This window comes from Myxocyprinus asiaticus, chromosome 42 (assembly GCF_019703515.2).
Source record: "Myxocyprinus asiaticus isolate MX2 ecotype Aquarium Trade chromosome 42, UBuf_Myxa_2, whole genome shotgun sequence".
NCBI lineage: Eukaryota > Metazoa > Chordata > Actinopteri > Cypriniformes > Catostomidae > Myxocyprinus > Myxocyprinus asiaticus.
In genome coordinates, this window is record NC_059385.1 from 21,125,865 (window position 1) to 21,149,483 (window position 23,619).

The 23,619-nt window shown below is 37.1% G+C and overlaps 1 protein-coding gene across 1 annotated transcript; it reads right to left on the reverse strand.

Annotated features, from left to right (window-relative positions):
• Positions 1-22,061: 22,061 nt before the first annotated feature.
• Positions 22,062-22,825, reverse strand: LOC127432242 (transcriptional and immune response regulator-like). Its single transcript, XM_051683161.1, has one exon. The coding sequence runs from the start codon at positions 22,688-22,690 to the stop codon at positions 22,397-22,399; it is 294 nt and encodes a 97-aa protein (XP_051539121.1). The 5' UTR covers positions 22,691-22,825; the 3' UTR covers positions 22,062-22,396.
• Between the last annotated feature and the right edge of the window lie 794 nt (positions 22,826-23,619).

Here is a 23,619-nt window from a genome sequence, read left to right on the forward strand (position 1 = left end):
TTATTTTTTCATATCACACTCTGATTATGTGTCATAATCAAAACAACCCTTCCATTCAAACACCCTTGGGAGTTGGATGAAAAGTGAGACAAATGAAACAGAAAAAAGGAAAAAGAATTCTGCATGTTATCTGATTATTTTGATACCTTCTATAAATACTATCGTAGAGCTGCCAGTGTCATCGACCATGATATCTTCTATTTCAGAACAAAATACGAGGCAAGAGCGGCCGCATTTTTGTGCTCCACTGTTTCTTTTTATATTCATTATGAAGTGGGATAGTTGTCATTGTAGTCTCTTTTGTTAGCCATTTAGGAATGAATATAATTAGATTAGGAAAAGGGAAAATCACGCCTTCTCGGCTATGTAATAAAAATTCACTTATCTTCAAAACAGACAGGAAAAATATGGGCATATACTTGCTAGTGCGAGACAAATTACCTCACGTCTGTTTATGAAACTTATTCATCATATTAGTGTCATGAGATTCAGAATGTGTCCTATTAAGTTGCAGCCACAGGGGATATCGTGTGTTTCTAATTTGCAGCCTTTACCTGTGAAATACTTCAAACTGACACGAGACTGTGCCCTATACTATAACAGGAGAGACAGACCGCAAGCTAAACATGCCAGTTTAGTCACATCCGCATGTCTTAGAAATTCTAATATGTGTTATTAATGCTGTCACACACCTGCTGTTGTTGCCTAGATACTGGTAAATAATATGAAAAATGCCCTTGCTATTGCTGGCTGTTAAGCTGATTTGATATGTCACACTGAATAGTTCTTATTTACTTTCTTTCCATTTTCCAGTTCTATCCATTTTCTCCTCCAAAAAACCATTGGATGCTATTTCAATATTATTTAGTTTTAATTTTATTTTAAGGAATATTCTGGGTTCAAAACAAGTTAAGCTTAATTGACAGCATTTGTGGCATAATGTTCATTACCACAAAACATTATTTCGACTCGTACCTTTTCTTAAAAAAAAAAACAAACAACTAATATCGAGGTTACAGTGTGGCACTTACAATGGAAGAGAATGGGGCCAATGTTTGGAGGGTTTATAAAGCAGAAATGTGAAGATTATAATTTTATAGGGGGGCCTGGGTAGCTCAGCAAGCAAAGATGCTGACTACCACACCTGGAGTCGCAAGTTCGAATCCAGGGCGTGCTGAGTGACTCCAGTCAGGCTTCCAAAGCAACCAATTGGCCTGGTTGCTAGGGTGGATAGAGTCACGTTGGGCTAACCTCCTCCTGGTTGCTATAATGTGGTTCTCACTCTCGGTGGGGCATGTGGTGTGTTGTGCGTTGATACCGCGGGGAAAAGCGTGATGCCTCCACACGCGCTAGGTCTCCGCGGTAAAGCGCTCAACAAGCCACGTGATAAGATGCGCAGATTGACAGTCTCAGATGCGGAGGCAACTGAGATTCGTCCTCCATCACCCAGATTGAGGTGAGTCACTATGCCACCACGAGGACCTAGAGTGCATTGGGAATTGGGCATGCCAAATTGGGGAGAAATTTGGCATGCCCAATTCCCAATGCACTCTAGGTCCTCGTGGCGGCAAACAACTAATATCGAGTTTACAGTGTGGCACTTACAATAGAAGAGAATGGGGCCAATGTTTGGAGGGTTTATAAAGCAGAAATGTGAAGATTATAATTTTATAGGGGGGCCTGGTTAGCTCAGCAAGCAAAGACGCTGACTACCACACCTGGAGTCGCAAGTTCGAATCCAGGGCGTGCTGAGTGACTCCAGTCAGGCTTCCAAAGCAACCAATTGGCCCCGTAAAAAAAGATTATAATTTTATAAAAGCACTTACATGAATTTTTCTGTTAAAACTTGTTTATTATTTGAGCTGTAAAGTTGTTTAAATTGTCATTTTTTTATTGTTGTTTTAGGGTTTATGGAACTAATGTCATCATGGCAACAAAGTTGTGAAATTGGATATAACTTTACACAGAAAAATGTAGTAAGTGATTTTATCATACTAAAAAAAGTGTAACATGCAAACTGTTTATGTCGTGTGACGATACTTTTGAAACAGTGAGTATTTTAATGTTTACAGATTGGGCCCATTCACTTCCATTGTAAGTGCCTCACTGTAACCAAGATTTTTGCTTTTCTTTTTTTTTTTTTAATAAAGGAAATGAGGTCGGGTTTGGGGTAATCAACATTATGCCACAAATGCTTTCGATTGAGATAAGCTTGTACTGAACCTGGAATATTCCTTTAAGAATTTAATAGAGAGAGGAAGTAAAGAGATCTCAGGAAATAATGGGGCCAAGAAAGGGAATCGGGATTTGGACAAAATGTGGGCTGGATTTGAATCTGCATATCCCACATGAGCACCAAGGATAATTTTGTCTGGAGCACACTATGTTAACCTCTAGGGCACAGCTTTATTTTTTGTTTAGTCTAAGTCTAAAAAACCTATGTAGACGTTTTTGTACACTAGAATGTACTAAGGGGGGATTTACAAACAATGTATTGAACCTACTGATAGCTTTGTTTATTTACACATGCTTTCTGTGTAGTTTTAGCACCCAAATTGCAAAATAAATTATGTAAATTCGGTAAAGGTGCAAACACCAAAGTGCTAAGTTGTGCTAGATTGTAAAGGATGAAACTAAGATGCAGAGGCTGAAATACCGTATGCAAAAATGGTGCAACTGTTTAGTGAATTTTCCCCCTAAAGCCGTGGTCACAGTTCACACTCCATTCACTTCAATTCATATGCATCCGAACACAGGAGACTGCAAACGCAAGCTCATGCGAACAAATTATGTATTCAGTTGAGCACTAAAGCTTGTCAAAATCTGGCCTGCAAATTCGGATGACAAGAAGACATGTGACCAATTGAAGATTGAAATGTCACAATGATTTTTTGGCTCAATACAAAGAATGCATATTTCAAATCTGTGTGTTTTTATTGTTGTTCGAAAGTAGATGTTGTATTTTCACATGCTGAATTTAATGTTATATGTAATATATATTATTTATTAAAAATAAAGGCCCTTGGGTGTGGCATCATATCTTGTCCGTTACGGTGTACAAAAATGATTTTGCATGCTCAAAGCCTAGTGTGACTGCAGCTGAAATCTTCTATGCCTTCCTGCAGAGGTGACATCTAATTCAGAGCATATGGTGACAGAAGATTCCCCAGGAAGTCCCTCCAGACAGGACAGACTCTCACATCGCTACTGCCAGATGTGCAAGGCCTGGTTCAACAACCCCTGCATGGCCAAACAGCACTACAACGGCAAGAAGCACAAAAAAAACGCAGCCCAAGCTAACCTCCTCGCACAGCTGGGCAAGAGTCTGGAAAACGGAGATGAACTGATTGGTATGTTTCGTTTACTGTCTGCGTGCTCCCTCTTGAAAAGGTCAGATGAATCAGCTAATGGGGTAACCTAATGTATTCAGGTTTATTCAGTTATGTTAAATAATATTTTGTGCTTAAATCAAACCAGTTAATTTAAATGTTACCACAGAAGGCGTATTAAGGTTAAATGAATTCAATAAATAAAAAAAAAGTATTCATAATTGAATTATTTGCTGGTTAAGCTAGTTAAGTAGCCTGTTAAGGACACTAGTATACAAGCATCCCATGCATGAAAATTCAACATATTTTACGAGTTGGCTATTTCGTATGATTTCATCACATGCAAATGCCCGGATGTGTAATGCAGAAGTAAACGCGAGTTTGGCGCATGAGGCGTTAAGGACATGCTTATTAATATTATGCCCTTACCCAAACCCCTTATATAAACTTAACCGATCAGTAGAGTGTGTAAACATGATAGGAAGCTGTTGTGAGTGACAGAAGCAAGTAATTGTTGCGTATTAGATGGAAACTGTAGTGACTGTAGTGAAAGTCATACAAATACAGTGCAGTCATACGATATCATACGAATTAGCCAAATTTAGAAAAGTCGTATGAATCCTGACGATTTCACCATGAGAGTGTGTAGAAGATTTAGTACATTTAACTGTGAACAACTTTTTGCTGTCATCAATATGTGGCTCATAGTCATAAACAATACAACCATAAATGCCACAGTTTAAGCGCAGATCAAATTTCAGCATTGACCATCCACTCTTTTACAAGCCTCAGTTGAGGCATTTAATGCTCTTTAGAGTCTTTTCACAAGTAAGTATTTAATTAAAGATCTGCATTATTCAGCAGATAGCTAAAGAGCTTTCGTTCGAGGCAGTTATCAATAGGTAATTAACAAAGCGACAATAAGCCCCTCCAAGCACAAGATCTTTGCTTGCCAAACACACCAACAATGCCGCCAATTTCGCACAACAAAGCCATCTTATTTGTGAGTTTTGACGTGTTGATAGAAAAGATTCATTTCGTGGGAGGTGTTTACAGCCTGCCAGTTTGGCCGAATGTTGCATTTAGAATTAGATTGCAAAGTCTGCTGTCCCTTACGTCACGTTTGTGACTCATAAATATGACTCACTGCTGCAGTTTTCGTCAAGACTACCTAGTACTGCACTTTGCAATAATAGTACAAGCACGCTGTGGATTGAAGAAAATCTATTTCTGCTGTGTGCTTGTGATGAATATGGCTCTATCAAAAATAACAGTAAATTTATAATATGAGGCTTCTACGCTCAAGTCCTATATGAATGTACACCAGAATAGTATTTGCTGGGTTGGGGAAGCGATTTTGAAACTGTAGCTTGCCAAGCTACAAGCTAGTCATAATTTAAAGTAGTCACTACAGTCAATCTACCCAAATAGGTAGTGTAGCTAGTAACAAACTACTAACAATAAGTAGCTAACTACTTGGAAGCAACTTAAGCGGGCACTTGTTTTTAAATAAATAACTAATATATATGAGTATTTTCCCAGTGAGTGAATAATGAATCTCAATTAGGGTAACAGCATTAAAGGGGTTAATATTTTAATATGTATTAAAATTATATCATAATTAGGGCTGTTGATTTAACACAGTGCGATTAATTATATAAAAAAATTTAAGCAATTAATCATGTAGACCATAATAAGGAATATTCTTACTATCAGAGCAATTCAAGCTTGAAGTACCACCTGTTTTCAGCAGAGGGCAATAAGCGGAACTTGCAACGCAACCAAAGGTTGATGCTCCAAAAGCATACGTCTGATGCCTGTGTGCATTGACACATCCTAAGAAAAGACCTTTTTATAAATCTGTTTCAGACAGGTTGACTAATTCAGTTACAAAATGGATTAATATGGACTGTAGTCCAATGATAGGCTTGTATTCAATAATATGGATTAAATAGTATATTGACTTACAAAGCCACTTTTTGTAATGTCTTATAAATGCTTTACTCATTTACTACAATAATGTAATGTGTTTTAATTATCTGAATTGTAATATTTATAATATATGCTATATTTCTAATCATTTAATATTACTATTTATAATTATTAAATCATATATTGAATTATTGTTATTTGAGGGCCTTTCTCAGAAAATATTTATATATGCGATTAATTGCGATTAATTCGATTAATTAATCAGGATTTCATGTAATTAATTAGAGTTTTAAAAAAATATCAATTGAGAGAGACTGATTATAATATTAGTATATATATAAGTTTTTTGCACAAAAACAGTCATATATTTGTAAAACATGATAATTTTACACCCTCATTCTGACTGAAACGCTTGGTTTTGATGCTGCATCTTCTGAAAGACGTGACAGTAAATGCCCACTGTTATGATTGGCTCTCTGCTCTTGACTGACCTGCCATCTCACTGCCAACTGGGTGGGTCTACTGAAGTGATTAGGTAAATAAGGCTTTGATTTGGATGTTTTTATTGTTGTGGAGGCAATTAGATACAAGTGTCTACCACAGTGTGAAATCATAATATGGAGGAAGTAGAGAACGAGTCGTTTTGGCAGCTTGGTTTCAACAAATGCTCTTTTTATAGTGAGGACGGAGGAAGTTTTGAGTTCTGAAACTTACAGTATGTTTTTATAGTACAATGACCTCTTTTATGTTAAAAGATCAAGGAAAAATTGATTCCTCATGTCATGACCCTTTAAACTTGAACAGATAAATGTACACTAAATACAACATCAAAAAAAGAAAATAAAAATGTATACTGACCCTAATTTATATATTATTCTAATTTTAATAACAGTGACGAAAACGCTGCGATGAGCAGCAGCATTTAACAAAATATAATAAATAATATAATAAATCAGACTTCCCAAATGAGAGCTTGTTAGACTATTGCCTCAGCTCATCCAGCTGTAAAGAAGTGTGGACAATACAATTTGACATTAAAACAGTTTTGTAGAATTTTGTGGCACCGCACTGCTATTTGTTGGAAAAAGTAGCTTGTTACTGGAAAAGCTACACTGATTTGAAAACAGTTGAACTACTGTCACGCTACTGAAAAAATGTTTTGATAAAAGTTAGGAGCGTCACCACTTTTAGCTAGTTTCTCCCCAACTTTGTATTTGTTTGCATTTGACTTGCTACTTCTACTTGCTAGCATTGAATACAAAAGTTTCAACCTTTAGAAACAGCTGGTAACTGAATCAATGTTCAGCAATAATCAAAACATGTTACATAGTATTCCAATCTGACCACCCACCTAACATGAAGCCAGCGACTGATATTCCAAGCTTTCCACAAGCTTATTATTCACTGGCCTGTCCTAGTTAGAGGTGGAGAACAGATTTGGTGTAGGAAGACAGAGCTGTGGGTGGATGCGACATTTCAATGTGTTTCATAGCCCCTTCTGTTATGTTTTTTTTAATCATTGCGAAAGCGCACAATTTCAAGGAAATGCTGAGGAATTTCTTTCATCTGAGTTGCAGTAGTACAGCGTAACCAGTGATGAGGCCAGCATAATCTACGGTTTTGATTAAATATAGATCTGAGCTAAATGGTATCGATGAGGCTCCAGGATGAGGCTCCATTCATTATCTGGCCTGACCACTCAGATTTTCCCTCATATGCACATATAGGCTAAAATAACAAAGGATTTGCCTTGTTTAAACACAGGAAGACAGCTTGGGATAGCTCAAGGGTTGCATTTAAAGGGATAGTTCACCTCAAAACAAATATTCTGTCATCATTTACTCACACCCATGTCATTCCAAACCTGTACAACTCTTTTCCTTCCCGTGGAACACAAAGGGAGATGTTACTGTCAATCCCCATTCACATTCATTGCATCTTTTTTCCATACAATGAAAGTGAATGGTGACTGAGACTACACATTCTGTATAATAGCTCCTTTTGTGTTCCATATAGGTTTAGAACAGCATGAGGGTGAGTAAATGATGAGGGAATTTTCATTTTTGGGTGAACTATCCCTTTAAGACTTATCACCCTGTAGCAAATTACGTAACAGGCCTAGATGGTTCCACACACACGGACGTGCTCTTTGATGATATGAGTCATGTATAGATATAAGCTTATGCCTACATGTGAAGGAAACATGTATTTTTGGTTTCATACATAATCTGGCTTGTTTACAGTGGCACTGGTGCTTCATTTTGGGTTTGTCAAATATTATCTTTTGCTTGAGAGAGAACAGCAATGTGCTACATAATTTCTTGTCATATAATTTATGTACGGTGATCCTTCACACCCTGTCTTTACCTACATTGTGGGAACCAAATGTCCACATAAGGACAGTAAAACCTGAAATCACCTATACAGTGCCAACAGTCTCTACAAGGAAAACGGCTTATTAAAAATATTAAATAATGAATAAAGTGAAATTGTGAAAAGGTTTTAGTGAGGGTTAGGTTTAGAGATAGGGGATAGACAATAGCATTAGCTCAATATAAAACAATAGAAGTCAATGTAAAGTCCCCAGCATAATAGAAAACAAATATGTACATGTGTTTTCTCAGGCCTGAAACGGAGCCACACATGCAAGGTCTGCTGTGTTACTCTGAACTCTGTGGCACAATATCACGCACATCTGCAGGGCTCCAAACACCAGAACAAGTGAGTATCAGCAACAATTCATTTTCAACAGTGTTTAAATGCGCTTGCTGTGAAAACTCACTCTCATGTCGTTCCAAACCCGTATGACTTTCTTTCTTTTGTGGAACCAAAAAGGAAATGTAAGACAACATATTAGCCTCAGTCACCTTTCACTTTCATTGGATCTTTCTTCCCTACAATGAAAGTGAATGGTGGCTCAGGCTGTGAGTCCCTTACGTTCTGCTTAACATCTCTTGCTGTGTTATACAGAAGACAGACATACAGGTTTGGAATGACATTAAGGGTAAGTAAATAATGAAAGAAGTTTCATTTTTGGGTGAACTATTCCTTTAACATGTCATTAATGTCATGTGGATGCTAATTTAAACAATACTGTATGGAAACGTGCAATAGCAATACTCATAACAGCAGGCACTAGGTGTAAACTTGCATTGTGCTCATGTAAGAGAAGCTAATGGAGTGTATATGGGATCAATATCTGCTCTGAATCAATATTCCGCCTGACTGGGCCATGTCCTAACGGTGCCGTGCGGGCCGCAGTTTCCATGCTGAGGCTGCACTGGAGCAGGCAAGGTCAAAACGTAACACGCTGCGTGGAATGCTAATGCAGTAGAAATAAAGGAGAAGGAACATGAGATGCATGATGGGAACAGCCAGGCGTGTCCAAGCTGTCACCGGGTGGCATGTGGTGGCATTATTACACACACCCTCTCTGCCTGCGGTATGTGTTCATAAGCATGCAAAAGAGGCTCTGAGCGCACACAAGAACAATTCACAATGCTCAGTGATTCTCGAAAGAGAAGCTGGAGGGCAGAGCAGCTACATTTATGCAGACAGAATGTTAGTCTGCACAATAATGCCAATTTTATTGTCATTTACTCACTCACATTTTGTTTTCAAACCTGTATGACTTTCTTTCTTCCATGGAACACAAAAGGATAATGGGACTAACAGTCTCAGTCACCATTCACTTTCTTTGTATGGTCAAAAACAGGAATGAAAGTGAATGGTGACTGAGACTGTCAATCTCTAACATTCTGCTGAGTGAATGAATCTTCTTTTATGTTATACAGAAGAAAGGCATATGAGTTAAATGACGTGTGTGGATAAATAACAGAATTTAAATTTTTAGGTGAACTATCACTTTAACCTACACAAGGTTCTTCCCAAATTCGATGTCGACTTTTACTGATTTTGGAAAAAACTATGGGGATTCCATTGTGTGCACAGACTTTAGGACTACGGTGTATGCATTGTAAAGATGGGAATCGTGAGGAATTTAACTACTCCAGTTCTGTTTCTGATTTCTCTGTATGGTTACAATTCTTTAACGGTTCCATTAATAATTCTTACTTTTGAGGAAGAAATATTTGGAAGTAGATGCCATTCTTATTGCATTTACTTCCCTCAGCAGTCTGTTGCCAAACGATGAGAATTTCAGACAGAGCAGATATAACAAATCAGAGATGCATTTAATACATTTCTTGCAAAAGGCGTGTTTACACAGAATGTTTAATGACTTTTCAAATATTTTTAAGAGGCATAAATTGAATCCAATAATTGGTACTACTGTAACTATATGCAGTCAAAATAAATAAAATTCCATCCAACTGAATTGAGTAATCTTTGATAAAATTAAATTTAAAAACCTAAATATTTTAAATGTAATTTATTTAATTTGGTTAAATATTACACAATTTATTATACAATGATTTAATTTTGCTATTAAATTAAAATGTGTAATACAAAATGGGCTAAAACATTTTTTGAGTTATTAAATAAGATTTGAAAAATTATAAACAAACAACAAATGTGCTAAAAAAATAGTATTCATTTATATATATATATATATATATATATATATATATATATATATATATATCAGTATATATATTAGGGGAATCGCATTACATGGACATGCTGTGTTTTGTGCTGTAGATTCAAAGAACCGGCTCATAAGAGTCATTTCTTTGGGAATCAGACAACACTGGTAGTGCTGTGTTTTGCACCACAGATTAAAAAGAACCGTCTCATTCGAGTCATTCTTTCGGGAATAGTATTACACTCAAGCTGTGTGTTTCACAATGTAGATTGAGTAGAGGGTCAGAGTATATCAGTACTGTTTTCTATGCGCATCGGCTGAAAAATTCACATTCAAGAATCGTTAACGGAACCAAAAGTAATGAAAATCAAACATTTCCAGTATTTTTTTAAAAATGAAACTGGTTACAAATAAGAACCAGTTCTAGGTTCCCAACCAAACATTGTGAATTAAGCTATTACCAGTGTTACATTTATAAAGTGTTATCTCTGCTCTCCCCTAAAAATTATCTTAACACTTACTGTATATGTGTAATAACGGCGAAGGGAACACGCAGTGCAGAATGCTTTTTAACATACTCGGGGCAAGAAACGAGAGCTAATGCATACGTTCACTAAGCCTGTTTAGTCATGGGTACTTAAACACTCACTCTGAACTACTCACCTCCCGAACCGCTGCCAAACACAGCAGTGGATTTGGTTGGCAAAAACCTAAATTTCATGCTTTTTGGGTTGTTCCGATTTGTTCATCTTTCGAACTCCACTCCATTAACCTCAGCGACCTGATGGAACTAATCGTTTGACTGAGTACAAGGAGTCGCAGTTCTGGCCAGAGGCTCATGACTCGGCTCCATTGAGCGTCTCTGCATTTGTGCTGTGGGAGCGTGTGCAGCCAGAATTGGAAAGTCAATGATGGATCAATTAAAGAGCAATGAATGTCATTGCATGGAGTTCAGATTGGGTCACTTTTTGCACACCCTTCTTTCCATCATCTATAGTAAATTTAGAGATTATGTCATGCTCAGCTGGAGGTTGCTTATGCCAATCAATTCAATTCGAATCAAATGTGTTTTATTGGCATGATAAAAGCTGCAGTGTATTGCCAAAGCATTTGTTTAAAATTTGCAAGGGTTACAAAGAATAAAACTTGAACAGAGGAGAACAAAATGAGTAAATCAAATCAAATCAAATCACTTTATTTTCACACAGCCATATACACAAGTGCAATGGTGTGTGAAATTCTTGGGTGCAGTTCCGATTAACATAGCAGTCGTGACAGTGATGAGACATATACCAATTTACAATAACATCAAATTAACACAACACAATTTAAGCATCTGTTATACACATAATTACACTCAACTTAAAACATCAAATTAACACAACACAATTTAAACATCTGTTATACACATAATTACACTCAACTTAAAACATCAAATTAACACAACACAATTTAAACATCTGTTATACACATAATTACACTCAACTTAAAACATCAAATTAACACAACACAATTTAAACATCTGTTATACACATAATTACACTCAACAATATACAAATAATAACATACACTGTACAGTATACAATATGCAGTTTTTTTTTTTTTGTTTTTGTTTTTTTTTGTTTTTTTTTACTATATAGATACACATTATTCAATAAAAATTAAAATATATATAAAAAGTATATATATATATATAGAATGTACAGTATTGTACTGTATTGACATTCAGGCTGTCGGTTGATAGTCAGTTGTTAAGAGAGACATAATATAATAACAGTAATATAATTTATGACAGTCCGGTGTGAGATAAAAGAGTAATAAAGTGCAGTGCTGATGTATTTTGATCGTGGGAGATCAAGAGTTCAAAAGTCTGATTGCTTGGGGGAAGAAGCTGTCATGGAGTCAGCTGGTGCGGGTCCTGATGCTGCGATACCGCTTACCTGATGGTAGCAGTGAGAACAGCCCATGGCTCGGGTGGCTGGAGTCTCTGAAGATCCTCCGAGCTTTTTTCACACACCGCCTTGTATATGTTTCCTGGAGGGAGGGAAGCTCACCTCCGATGATGTGTTTGGCAGTTCGCACCACCCTTTGCAGTGCTTTGCGGTTGTGGGCGGTGCTATTGCCGTACCAGGCGAGTAATTGGAAATGAAAGACAAAAAAACAAAAACAATGCAGAATTCAAGGTGCTATGTGTTTAGTACATGTGCATATATGTTCTACTACTGTTGTTGTACAAAATGTAACCATGTGTTTTGATTTCTCTCCCAGCTTGAAGAACAAGTGAAGTTTAATGGAACAAAATGGGTCTCTTTCAATAACAAACTCATGTAACTTGAAGGTGTGTCTGTGGAAGTCAAAGAATCCTTCCTTCAAACCAAGACAAGACAGCAACATCAACTCATATTCTCTTGTTAAATAACAGTGGTATAGACACTACCAATGCAGGGAGAAGATAACCAGACTTTGGACGTGATAATGGACTATGATAAATGTTGCGGTGTATACATTTTTACAAAAAAGGAAAAGAATCCTGCTCCATCAAGTCCTAAAAACCTTTGAAGTACTGTACAGAATGAATGCATGTAGAATGGACACAGTTCTATGTCAGTCTTAAAAGTGTTGTGTTATACTATTTTTTATTATAATATTGTGTTTATATTTTAATTTAAATGTATGAACTTTTTATGGTCCTCAAATCTGATTGGACGAGAGACGCTTCACTGTTTGTATCACTCTGCTTGTGTTCGTGCCATTCTAAACTAAAGAGTAAGAGCCAGTGGCAGATTTAGGCTTGGGCTATCAGGAGGATTTGTTCTCTTATGACATTAAAAGTAGAAATTTTTAGTCTTTTGAGGCTGCATTTAAACTCAAAAATGGAAAGGACCAAAATACTGTGATTAATCATGTTATAAAACCATTTGCAAACATCTTTCTTGGAAATCAAACTAAAGCTACCCTCTTCATTGCTTTAGCTTTAAGAAGATATTCCGGTGTTGTTCATCCGATGCTTTATATTCGGCGTATGCTTTCATTATGCGAGCAATATTACTGCACTATAAAAATAAGAGTGCTGTTGTATAAATGGATATAAAATGAACCACTTGCAATCTCTTTCAATGATTGTTGAAGAAAGAAACCGGTAGGGAGGCATGAATTCTGAGATAAAAAGTTATTTGTGTACTTTTCATAATGGACTGAATGTGCATTTCCATTTGCTTGACAATGTGTCTTTTAAGCGATCCCAAATAATTGAATTATCCCCAAAGCAACAACACATATTGAAATCCTGAAACTTTTTTAAAAGAAGCTTTTAATGTATTGTTTTGTCTCTTTTGAATGGCTTCCTAGAGAATAAAAACAAATCTGACAAACACAATTTGCAGTTCAGGTTCCTCTACATTATGTTAAAGTATCATGGGGCTTGAATTTCAAACACTATCAAGTTGAATGTTCCACACGGTCTAATGCTAATTCACACATATTTAGCGAGTGCCAGTGTTGTTTGTGTACTGGAATGAGAGGCATCCAACGGAAATAAAAAGCGACCCCCATAAATCACGTCTTAGTGTCTCCCAAAGGCCTTTTTCTTACAGTGTTTTCCATTTTGCCAAAATGATGTGCATGGTAAAAATGCCCATTGGGCCTTAAAGATAAAAGGACCAGCGTAAAAGAACAAGGAAACAATCTTTAAAAATGAAATGCATTGCAAGTGATTCCCAACAGACAGCCAGTGTCTGAATTTCTGCAGGGCCCAGAGGGTTTTCCTTTGTACAAAGCTACAGATCTACTGACGGTTCTGTGATGCACAATTTAGAACTGACTCGTACTGTAGTGTTAGCGACACAAAGTATCAAAATGCTTGTTAAAATCTACTCGAAATGACAAAAACTCTATATTTTACCAGGTTTAATCATTTATGCCATTTTGAGGCAATCACTCTTTTAATCAGTCTTTCTAAGGAATAATTCATTCAAAAATAAAACATCCAGTCATTTAGGGTACTCACCCTCGTGCTGTTTTAAAACTTTTGCTATGTTATCTGTGGAACACAAAAGGAGAATCTTCACACAGGCCTTAGCCATACAATGACGTGGCAAGCTCCAAAAATGACAAATAAGCACCATAAAAGTAGTTCACATGAATCATGTGCGATATTCCACATTTTTTTAAAGGGATAGTTCACCCCAAAATGAAAATGTTCTCATCATTTACCCTCATGCCATCCCAGATCTGTATGACTTCCTTTATTCAGCAGAACACAGACAAAGATTTTTAGAAGAATATCTCAGGTCTGTAAGTCCATACAATCCAAGTGAATGGTGATCAGACATTTGAAGCTCCAAAAATCACATAAAGGAAACACAGAAGTAATCAATAAGACTCCAGTGGTTAAATCCATGTCTTCAGAAGCAATATAATAGGTCTAGGTGAGAAAAAGTATAAGATTTTAGTCCTTTTTTTATTCTAAATCTCCACTTTCACTTTTACATCTGAAAGTGAAAGTGGAGATTGAGAGTAAAAAAGTCTATTGTTTCACCGTCAGTTCAGGCATCAGAAGTTTCTGCGGGGGCTCGAGGCAAATATAGGGGGGGAAATGCCCCCCAGCCCCCCCTTAAGCCATGTAGCCTTGTGTGAGGAACAGACCCAAATGTTGCTGCTGCAACCAGATCATTGAGAACCGAATCAGTTTGACTCGGATGAGAATTGTTCTATTTAGCCGGTTCTTTTCCGGAAACAGGGTGATCTGGTTTCCGAGTTCAACTCACTGACTCGATAGCAGACAAAATAATGACAGACTTTTCATTTTTGGGCAAATGGAAGTGCCATTTTACCAAAATACAGCTTAAGTTAATACTGTAAGTCAGTTTTAACAAATTGAGGTGGTTTTACAAAGTTGCTCTCTTGTAAAAAATAGACTATGTTGGCACAACCACAGCTGTGAGTCTTTATTTCTGTGGGCACAGCTCATTATGTGTTAAAGCGCTACAATGACTGATTATTCAAATTAATGCAAATAGCACAGCAAGGGCCACTGATAATGTATTCATAACTTTTACCTTTAAATAATAGAATATAGAGAGGGTAAATCTCAGAGGTATTCTGTCATATACAATTATTAAGCTGTTTGCATTGGAGGAAAAAATGTCACGTGCCAAAAGCCAACTGTTCTGTCATATGAATTAGCTATTTAATAACATTTTGCTGAGGAACACATTTGCTGATTCATTAATTATAATAAATGCAATAGTGCTGATTTCAGCTCCTTTGCACTGGCAGTGGGTGATGCAAATGTAGTATTGGTGGGTAATAACAAGTTTACTCACACTGGCACGAAGTCTAACATGTGTCTCAAGTGTCCAAATATTTTTTGTGGCTATACTGTGTGTAGCATAAATGCTTCTGGTTTATTACTCTGGTGGCAATTTATAATGAAAAATACCCAGTGACCTAGTTTTGACAAGCCTACATGCAAATGCTAATACAAACAAATGAAGCTAGTCCTTTTCTCAGAAATGTATTTAATTTGACTTTTTTCAGCCACTTTTGCAATGACTTTTAACCAATTGGTGTCAAGGAGATTTTTAGTGGATGTATGAAATCAGTTTTCCTCAAGAGTAAACACAGGTAGTTCATCACTTTATTATGGTCATGTTCCACAACATTTGACAACCAGAAAGTGTCAAAATACTTTGTCTTAATTTTGAGCAATACAGTATATCTATTGTTTTTTGTTTTATTTTATCTCTTGAGAGAGAACAGATTCCTTCAATTAAACCATAGCAAATTTGGCTATTTAAAACAAATGACTATAGATTAATAGTGATCTACTATAATTTTCTACAAAGATCTGAGGGTATTCGTGTAAACATTTTTATTTTACTCACTCCCATGTGGGTGGGTGGGTGGATGGGTGCATGGATGGACGGACGGATAAATACAGTGGATAAATGGATGGATGGACAGATGGACGGATGGATGGATTGAGAGATGGAACAGGCATTACAAGTGTGATATGCAAAAACGTAAGTTTCACATGTGCCATATCACATGTGCAGTCTCTCTCTCTCTCTCAGAATTATTATTATTATTTTTTTCATCACACATAGGAAACACACTTCCAGGGGTTACGGTGCTGATCAATTGATGTTTCCTATCTCAGAGTATAACAAATCCATATTTTTGCATTCAATGTGCATCCACACTGCAGTGTTTCCCAACTGGCAGATTTGTCAGTTTCATAAACCTTTGATAAAACCTTTTCATGAATAAGGGATTACTAGAGACAAATGCTGAGAGCAAGTTTTTCATATATTTTTCAACTTGTACTGTAAATCCAGCAATAAAGATGTACTGCATATCCTCTGTGGAATCTATATACTGTAGTAGCATATAGTGGACAGTTTTGTCAATTCGGCTCTGTATATCTGCTGGCGGTTTGGAGCTCCCGCCCTTTTTTGGAGCTCTACCTGCAGCTACATCGTTCTCTAGTCCAACCAGAAATGAACTTTCTGTCATCATTTGCACACTTTCATTCCCATGTCATTTTTTGGAACTCTTCTGTGAACACAACAGGAGATGCTAGGCAAAATGTTAGCCTCAGACACCATTCCCTTTCATTGTAAAAAAAGAAAGAAAGAAATGCAATAAAAGTGAATGGTGACTGGAACAATCTACCTAATATATCTCCTTTTGTGTTCCACAGAGGAAAGGCATACAGGTATGTGTTTGGTACAACATGAGGGGGAGTAAATGATGACAGAACCTTTTCTTTTGGGTGAATTATCACTTGTTTGGTTTTGCCCCATTTCCGTGAAGATGATTTTAAAGCACACTTTTACCTCAATTTTAATCTCAATTTGTCTCTAGTAGTTTTATTTTGATTTTGGCCTTTTTAAAGTGTGGCAGTGTGGCCACAATGTCCAAAAGTGCCATATTTTGCATGTTCAAATATTGAAGATGTGAGTCAAAAACAACAGCAACAACAGCAAAAATATGTTTGAACACAGAAGTAGAGAACCAGACATACAAATGCATGATCCACACAGGATAACCCAAATAGAGTATTTTTCTGGCAGCACACCTTGGTCTTCCAGTTCAGTATTCAATGAGCTTGCCGGGCAAGATATATTTAGTGAGATATTCCGAGTTGAACTTTAATCAGCAGAAGGCATGACATAGTTCAGCTGTTTATCATGGCCTACTCTGACCTTCAGAGCTCAACACTGTGAGTAAACACGGTGGGAGGGACACTTTTACCAAAACACGTCTTGCTGAAGGAGTTCAGATGGACTGTTTCACACTTTTACTCTGTGATTCTCTTTAACTGTACAATCATTTTTACAGTAAAAAAAAAAACAAGTGAAAAGTTATCATGTAAATTACTCTATAAAAGCAGAACTCTCTGTAGTCAGTCAGACAAGACCAAAAGTATGAATAATGTTGTAACATAGTCAGTCTTTGGGACATGTTTCCACATTTTCTCTGCAGGCAAAAAGACCCCCCACCCCCTCTCCCAAACAACTAAAATAATAATTACTATTATTATAATAAAAACTCCTCAGAACCAGTAACTTCTAAGTGGCAAGGACTGGAAAAAAGGAGACAAAAAGAAGAAAAATTTGATTCATAACAAATGAGTTTAGACAGTTGGACTATATTTAAGGAAATGTGATACTATGTTTGACTACAACTGCCACCATAGTTACTACTACTGAAGACAAACAACAATTTGATCTTGTGACTTGTGAAAACACATCAATCCATCACTAAATTATAGTTTTATTCCTTGGTAAAAACAATTTTGCTTAAATCTGCAATCATTCATGATTTGGAATGTATTGTGGTAAGAGCCAACAGTAATTCTGAAACAGACCCTCATTAACCCAAGAAAACTGGTAATTTGTAATTTATCCTTTTCCAAAACAACTTCATATGTCTGAACCCGTATGATACCCACATTTAAGAGTGTGCGGAGTGGATTAAACTAGATGTAACTGACTCTCGCTCGGGCAATATCAGTTAAACACACTCTTATCTCAATGAACAGACACATTTAGTTCCATGACATCTGTTGTGACTTTGCTGATTCAGCATGTATCGATTGCCAGAAATGATTTCTAGCATCAGAAAGTCTCCTCTGACCATAAAATAATGCTGGCTTATGCAAATACTTTTGAGACAATGAGATGCTTTTTTGAGTAACAAGTTAAGATAATGCTTACTCAAAATAACCACTTCAGAAAAGGGTGTACCATTTCCTGTTAATTTCAAACACATTTGGCATTTCATAACATCTTAAGTATTTTATAAGCAAATGAATCTCCATTGTGATTGGATCAGTCAATGTGAGCCCACTTTGAACGTTCTTCATCAATAAATCTATTCCCCCCCACACTACAATGCATTTTATGAGGGACTATAGCCCCTGCAACAGGAGAGCTTTTTACCCCAAATAATAGGCAGAGACTATTTGCACTAAGTATCTTCTTAACCCTAAGTGCAAATAGTGGCAGTAACTATTTGCACATCTAATTAAATACCAACATACAGTATATGGGCATCACTGCAGTGTCTTTATTGTGTTTACTTAGAATCCCACAGACACCCTATACAACCCCTACCCCTACCCCTAAACCTAACATTACATTACAAAAATTAACCATGGTTTTACTACAGAAACCATAGTATCACCATGGTATTTTTCTAGTAAAATCATAGTAACAACAAAATTAAAACATGGTTACTATATTAACCGTATTCCCTATCATATTACTGTAGTAACTCCATGGTTAATTGCATTAAAACTATGGCTTCTGCCAAAAAATATGGTTACTACAATATTACTATAGCAAAACCAACAGCCACATCACACTGTAGCTCAAGACCAGTTGCCCACTGAAGCTAAGAAGGGTTGAGCCTGGTCAGTACCTGGATGGTAGACCTCTTGAGGAAAACTAAGGTTGCTGCTGGAAGGGGTATTAGGGAGGCCAGCAGGGGGTGCTCATCCTGCGGCCTGTGTGGGTCCTAATGCCCCAGTACAGTGATGGGGACACTATACTGTAAAAAAGGTATCGTCCTTCAGATGAGACATTAAACTGAGGTCCTGACTCTCTGTGGTCATTAAAAATCTCAGGACACTTCTCGAAAAAAAGAGTAGGGGTGTAACCCCGGTGTCCTGGCTAAACTCCCCCCTATTGGCCCCTATTGATCATGGCTTTCTAATAATCCCCATCCATGAATTGGCTACATCACTCTACTCTCTCCTCTCACCAATAGCTGGTGTGTAGTGAGCGTAATGGCACACTATGGCGGCTGTCGCATCATCCAGGTGGATGCTGCACACTGGTGGTGGTTGAGGAGAGTCCCCTGTTCACTGTGTAAAGCGCTTTGAGTATAGAGTCAGAAAAGCGCTATATAAATGTAACATTCATTAAACTTTATTTAATTTATTATTAGTAGTATTAAAGGAAATATTAAGAGTGGAGACAGGAAACAGGATGGGGAAAACTGGGGCAAAAAGGGAAATCAAACCCGGGTCGTCTGTGCGAGAAAACACATCCACAGCAACTTTACACCCCACCCCACTGAAGCAACACAAAGGGGTGTAGTTTGTCTTTAATTTCAATGTTTTCAACATACATTTTGAGTGCAAATAGCCACACTGTGTGGGCAATGCTATTTACACCTAGCGCAAAGAGTCACTCCGCAAATTACAGGTGCATCTCAATAAATTAGAATGTCGTGGAAAAGTTCATTTATTTCAGTAATTCAACTCAAATTGTGAAACTTGTGTATTAAATAAATTCAATGCACACAGACTGAAGTAGTTTAAGTCTTTGGTTCTTTTAATTGTGATGATTTTGGCTCACATTTAACAAAAACCCACCAATTCACTATCTCAACAAATTAGAATACATCATAAGACCAAAAAAAAAAAACATTTTTAGTGAATTGTTGGCCTTCTGGAAAGTATGTTCATTTACTGTATATGTACTCAATACTTGGTAGGGGCTCTTTTTGCTTTAATTACTGCCTCAATTCGGCGTGGCATGGAGGTGATCAGTTTGTGGCACTGCTGAGGTGGTATGGAAGCCCAGGTATCTTTGACAGTGGCCTTCAGCTCATCTGCATTTTTTGGTCTCTTGTTTCTCATTTTCCTCTTGACAATACCCCATAGATTCTCTATGGGGTTCAGGTCTGGTGAGTTTGCTGGCCAGTCAAGCACACCAACACCATGGTCATTTAACCAACTTTTGGTGCTTTTGGCAGTGTGGGCAGGTGCCAAATCCTGCTGGAAAATGAAATCAGCATCTTTAAAAAGCTGGTCAGCAGAAGGAAGCATGAAGTGCTCCAAAATTTCTTGGTAAATGGGTGCAGTGACTTTGGTTTTCAAAAAACACAATGGACCAACACCAGCAGATGACATTGCACCCCAAATCATCACAGACTGTGGAAACTTAACACTGGACTTCAAGCAACTTGGGCTATGAGCTTCTCCACCCTTCCTCCAGACTCTAGGACCTTGGTTTCCAAATGAAATACAAAACTTGCTTTCATCTGAAAAGAGGACTTTGGAACACTGGGCAACAGTCCAGTTCTTCTTCTCCTTAGCCCAGGTAAGACGCCTCTGACGTTGTCTGAGGTTCAGGAGTGGCTTAACAAGAGGAATATGACAACTGTAGCCAGATATCTTGACACGTCTGTGTGTGGTGGCTCTTGATGCCTTAACCCCAGCCTCAGTCCATTCCTTGTGAAGTTCACCCAAATTCTTGAATAGATTTTGCTTGACAATCCTCATAAGACTGCAGTTCTCTCGGTTGGTTGTGCATCTTTTTCTTCCACTCAACTTTCTGTTAACATGCTTGGATACAGCACTCTGTGAACAGCCAGCTTCTTTGGCAATGAATGTTTGTGGCTTACCCTCCTTGTGAAGGGTGTCAATGATTGTCTTCTGGACAACTGTCAGATCAGCAGTCTTCCCCATGATTGTGTAGCCTAGTGAACCAAACTGAGAGACCATTTTGAAGGCTCAGGTAACTTTGCAGGCGTTTTGAGTTGATTAGCTGATTGGCATGTCACCATATTCTAATTTGTTGAGATAGTGAATTGGTGGGTTTTTGTTAAATGTAGCCAAAATCATCACAATTAAAAGAACCAAAGACTTAAACTACTTCAGTCTGTGTGCATTGAATTTATTTAATACACGAGTTTCACAATTTGAGTTGAATTACTGAAATAAATGAACTTTTCCACGACATTCTAATTTATTGAGATGCACCTGTATATCCTTTCACATATTGGACAGTTATTGAAAAACTTTTGATTTAATCACCTTGAACAAAACAGAAAACGACAAATAAGTATTTTGTCTCAAAATAAATGATAATAAATCACAGAATAATTTAATAATAAAGATTCATAATAAAGTTAAATAAATACATTTCAGGGATTCTCATCATTAGCTACATAAATTTGCAACATTTAAAAAAATATTATTAAACATTAAAAATGATTAAATATTAGATACAACTGCCTAAAAATAAACCTTTAAACATTATATGCAATGATCTCATGGATCAGGAAACCTTTGCTGTGCACAGTGACAAACAGGCGTTCAGGAAAGTGCTGTAGTAGTTTTTGTTGCTGTTTAAGTGTTTTGAGAGAAAATCAAATCAAATCCTTGTTTTCTTTAAAAAAAAAAAAAATAAAAAGAATAAAAAAATAAAAAAGCAAAAACCTGGGTTACAGTAAGGCACTCACATTGAATGGGGGCCAATCCATGATGTAATGTGACAAAACCCTAAAACAATGACTTAACTTTACAGGTTTTATTTTAAAAGAAGAATTAATGTAAGTGCTTTTATTAAATTATAAGACTCACATTTCTGCCTTTAAACCCTCCAAAAACTGGCCCCATTCACTTTCATTGTAAGTGCCTCACTGTAACCTTGATTTTTTTTTTTTTTTTTTTTTTTTAAAGAAATGTATGGGCAAGTTGAAATTATTTTCATGTTAATTAACTTTATGACACAAATGTTGTGGATTGAGCTTAACTTGCATTGAACCTGGAATATTCCTTTGATACATGACAACCCTATGTACTTTTTTACTTCCTTACACAACTTTTTTTTTTTTTTCTCAGTGTCTTTATCAAGATCACACAGTTCTGTGTGATAGGACTTCATATTTTTATCAAGTTGGTGTCAACAATAAATGGACTGTATAAACCTCAAATTCAACTCAGAAAATATATTCAGTCAAGTATTCAAATTTTTTATTTGAAGTCAACACTGGAAAACAGACAATGCTAATTCTTTTCATAGTCTCTATACAGTAGCACCTTGCATCAGTCTATATTAAGATGTTCTCTGGGAGCATCAACACTGAGGTCGCACGACATTTCTACAGCCGCAGCTCAGACTTTTATCTCTGATGTTCATACCATACTGACATGGTTCGACTAGGAAACCATCACAAGTTCAGCACAAAGCTTTGAGGTACACCAGAGTCCAGCGTTGGGTTGCACATCCCAATATCACAAGTCATTATGGTCCCGATCTGTGCAAACATCGGCACAATTTCCAAACAAACTTCAACGAAACTTGAACGACTGTAGCGACAGTCCAGTAATAAGCATAAATCTGTCTTTCTTGTCCTGTTGAAGAGCCATGAGCGCTTTGGACACGTCCTCAGGATCCTGGTAGAGCGTGAGGATGCTCTTGGCTCTCTCCACCGCCTTCAGGTCTCCTGCTTTCTCAAAGAGTTTCACCAGAACGTCCTGGTTGATGTTCTCGAAGATGTTCGCCAACGCTTTCTTGCGGTGCGCCGTGTCGAACTTGACGACGCTCATGGCGGGACGCGTGTTTGAGGTGGAGAAGGCAGACATGGCTGTAGAAGAATACGGTTTTCAAGACGTCCTGTGTCTGTTAGAGGTCTGCTGTTGGATCTCTCTGACTGCAGCGCTGGAGATAGCAGCCGGTTTTTATAGGGGGGTTGTCTGTGACCGAGAATTCCCCATTGAAGTGACTTCATACATGACGGTAAGTGACCGCCCAAGTTCAACTGCTGCTTTCTGGAAGCAAGACGCACTCAGGGAGCTCCTGCTCTGACGCAAAGATTAGCTTAGCTAAGAATTCATTAATAAAGAATATGAAGGAAACTTGTTTTAAAGCTATATCCTACCTACCTTAAAATCTTACGGTTGATTTCAGTAACTTTAACACCGTTACAGTAGTTGAATAGGCTATATGAATATTGCTAGATATGGCAGTACTGTACCAAAACGAAATTAAAATAGTTCATCAATAATTGGTCTATAATATAACACTGTATTACAGTATTAGTCTTATATATTCAATTGAGCAGAGGTGTGCAATTATTTTGGTACAGGGGCCACATCAGCCACCAAGTAGAACATGGAAGAGAGAAGATAAACAGTTCTACATAGTTGTATCTTTTAAGCCCTGAAGTAGTAGTGCACTCATGCACTTAATGAATGATGCACAATTTTCTGAAGTGTTACTGATGGGACCATTCTGTGATTGCTTGAAGTTTTGCTGCTACTTTTATGTGTTATGTAAAACTGAATAAAGGCTAAATCAAATTATTGTTTATTTGACCATACTTCAATGCAGTGGTCATTTAGTATTCAATTTAACACTCTACATCAGTTTGGTTTAATAGTAAAATAAAATATTCGGAAATGATAGATTCTATTATAGATTCTATTATAGATTTGAATGTTTGCCGCAAAGTGGATAAAGTTGTTTTATACTCAAAACATTATCAACTCATTAACACGCTCATGGGTCATGA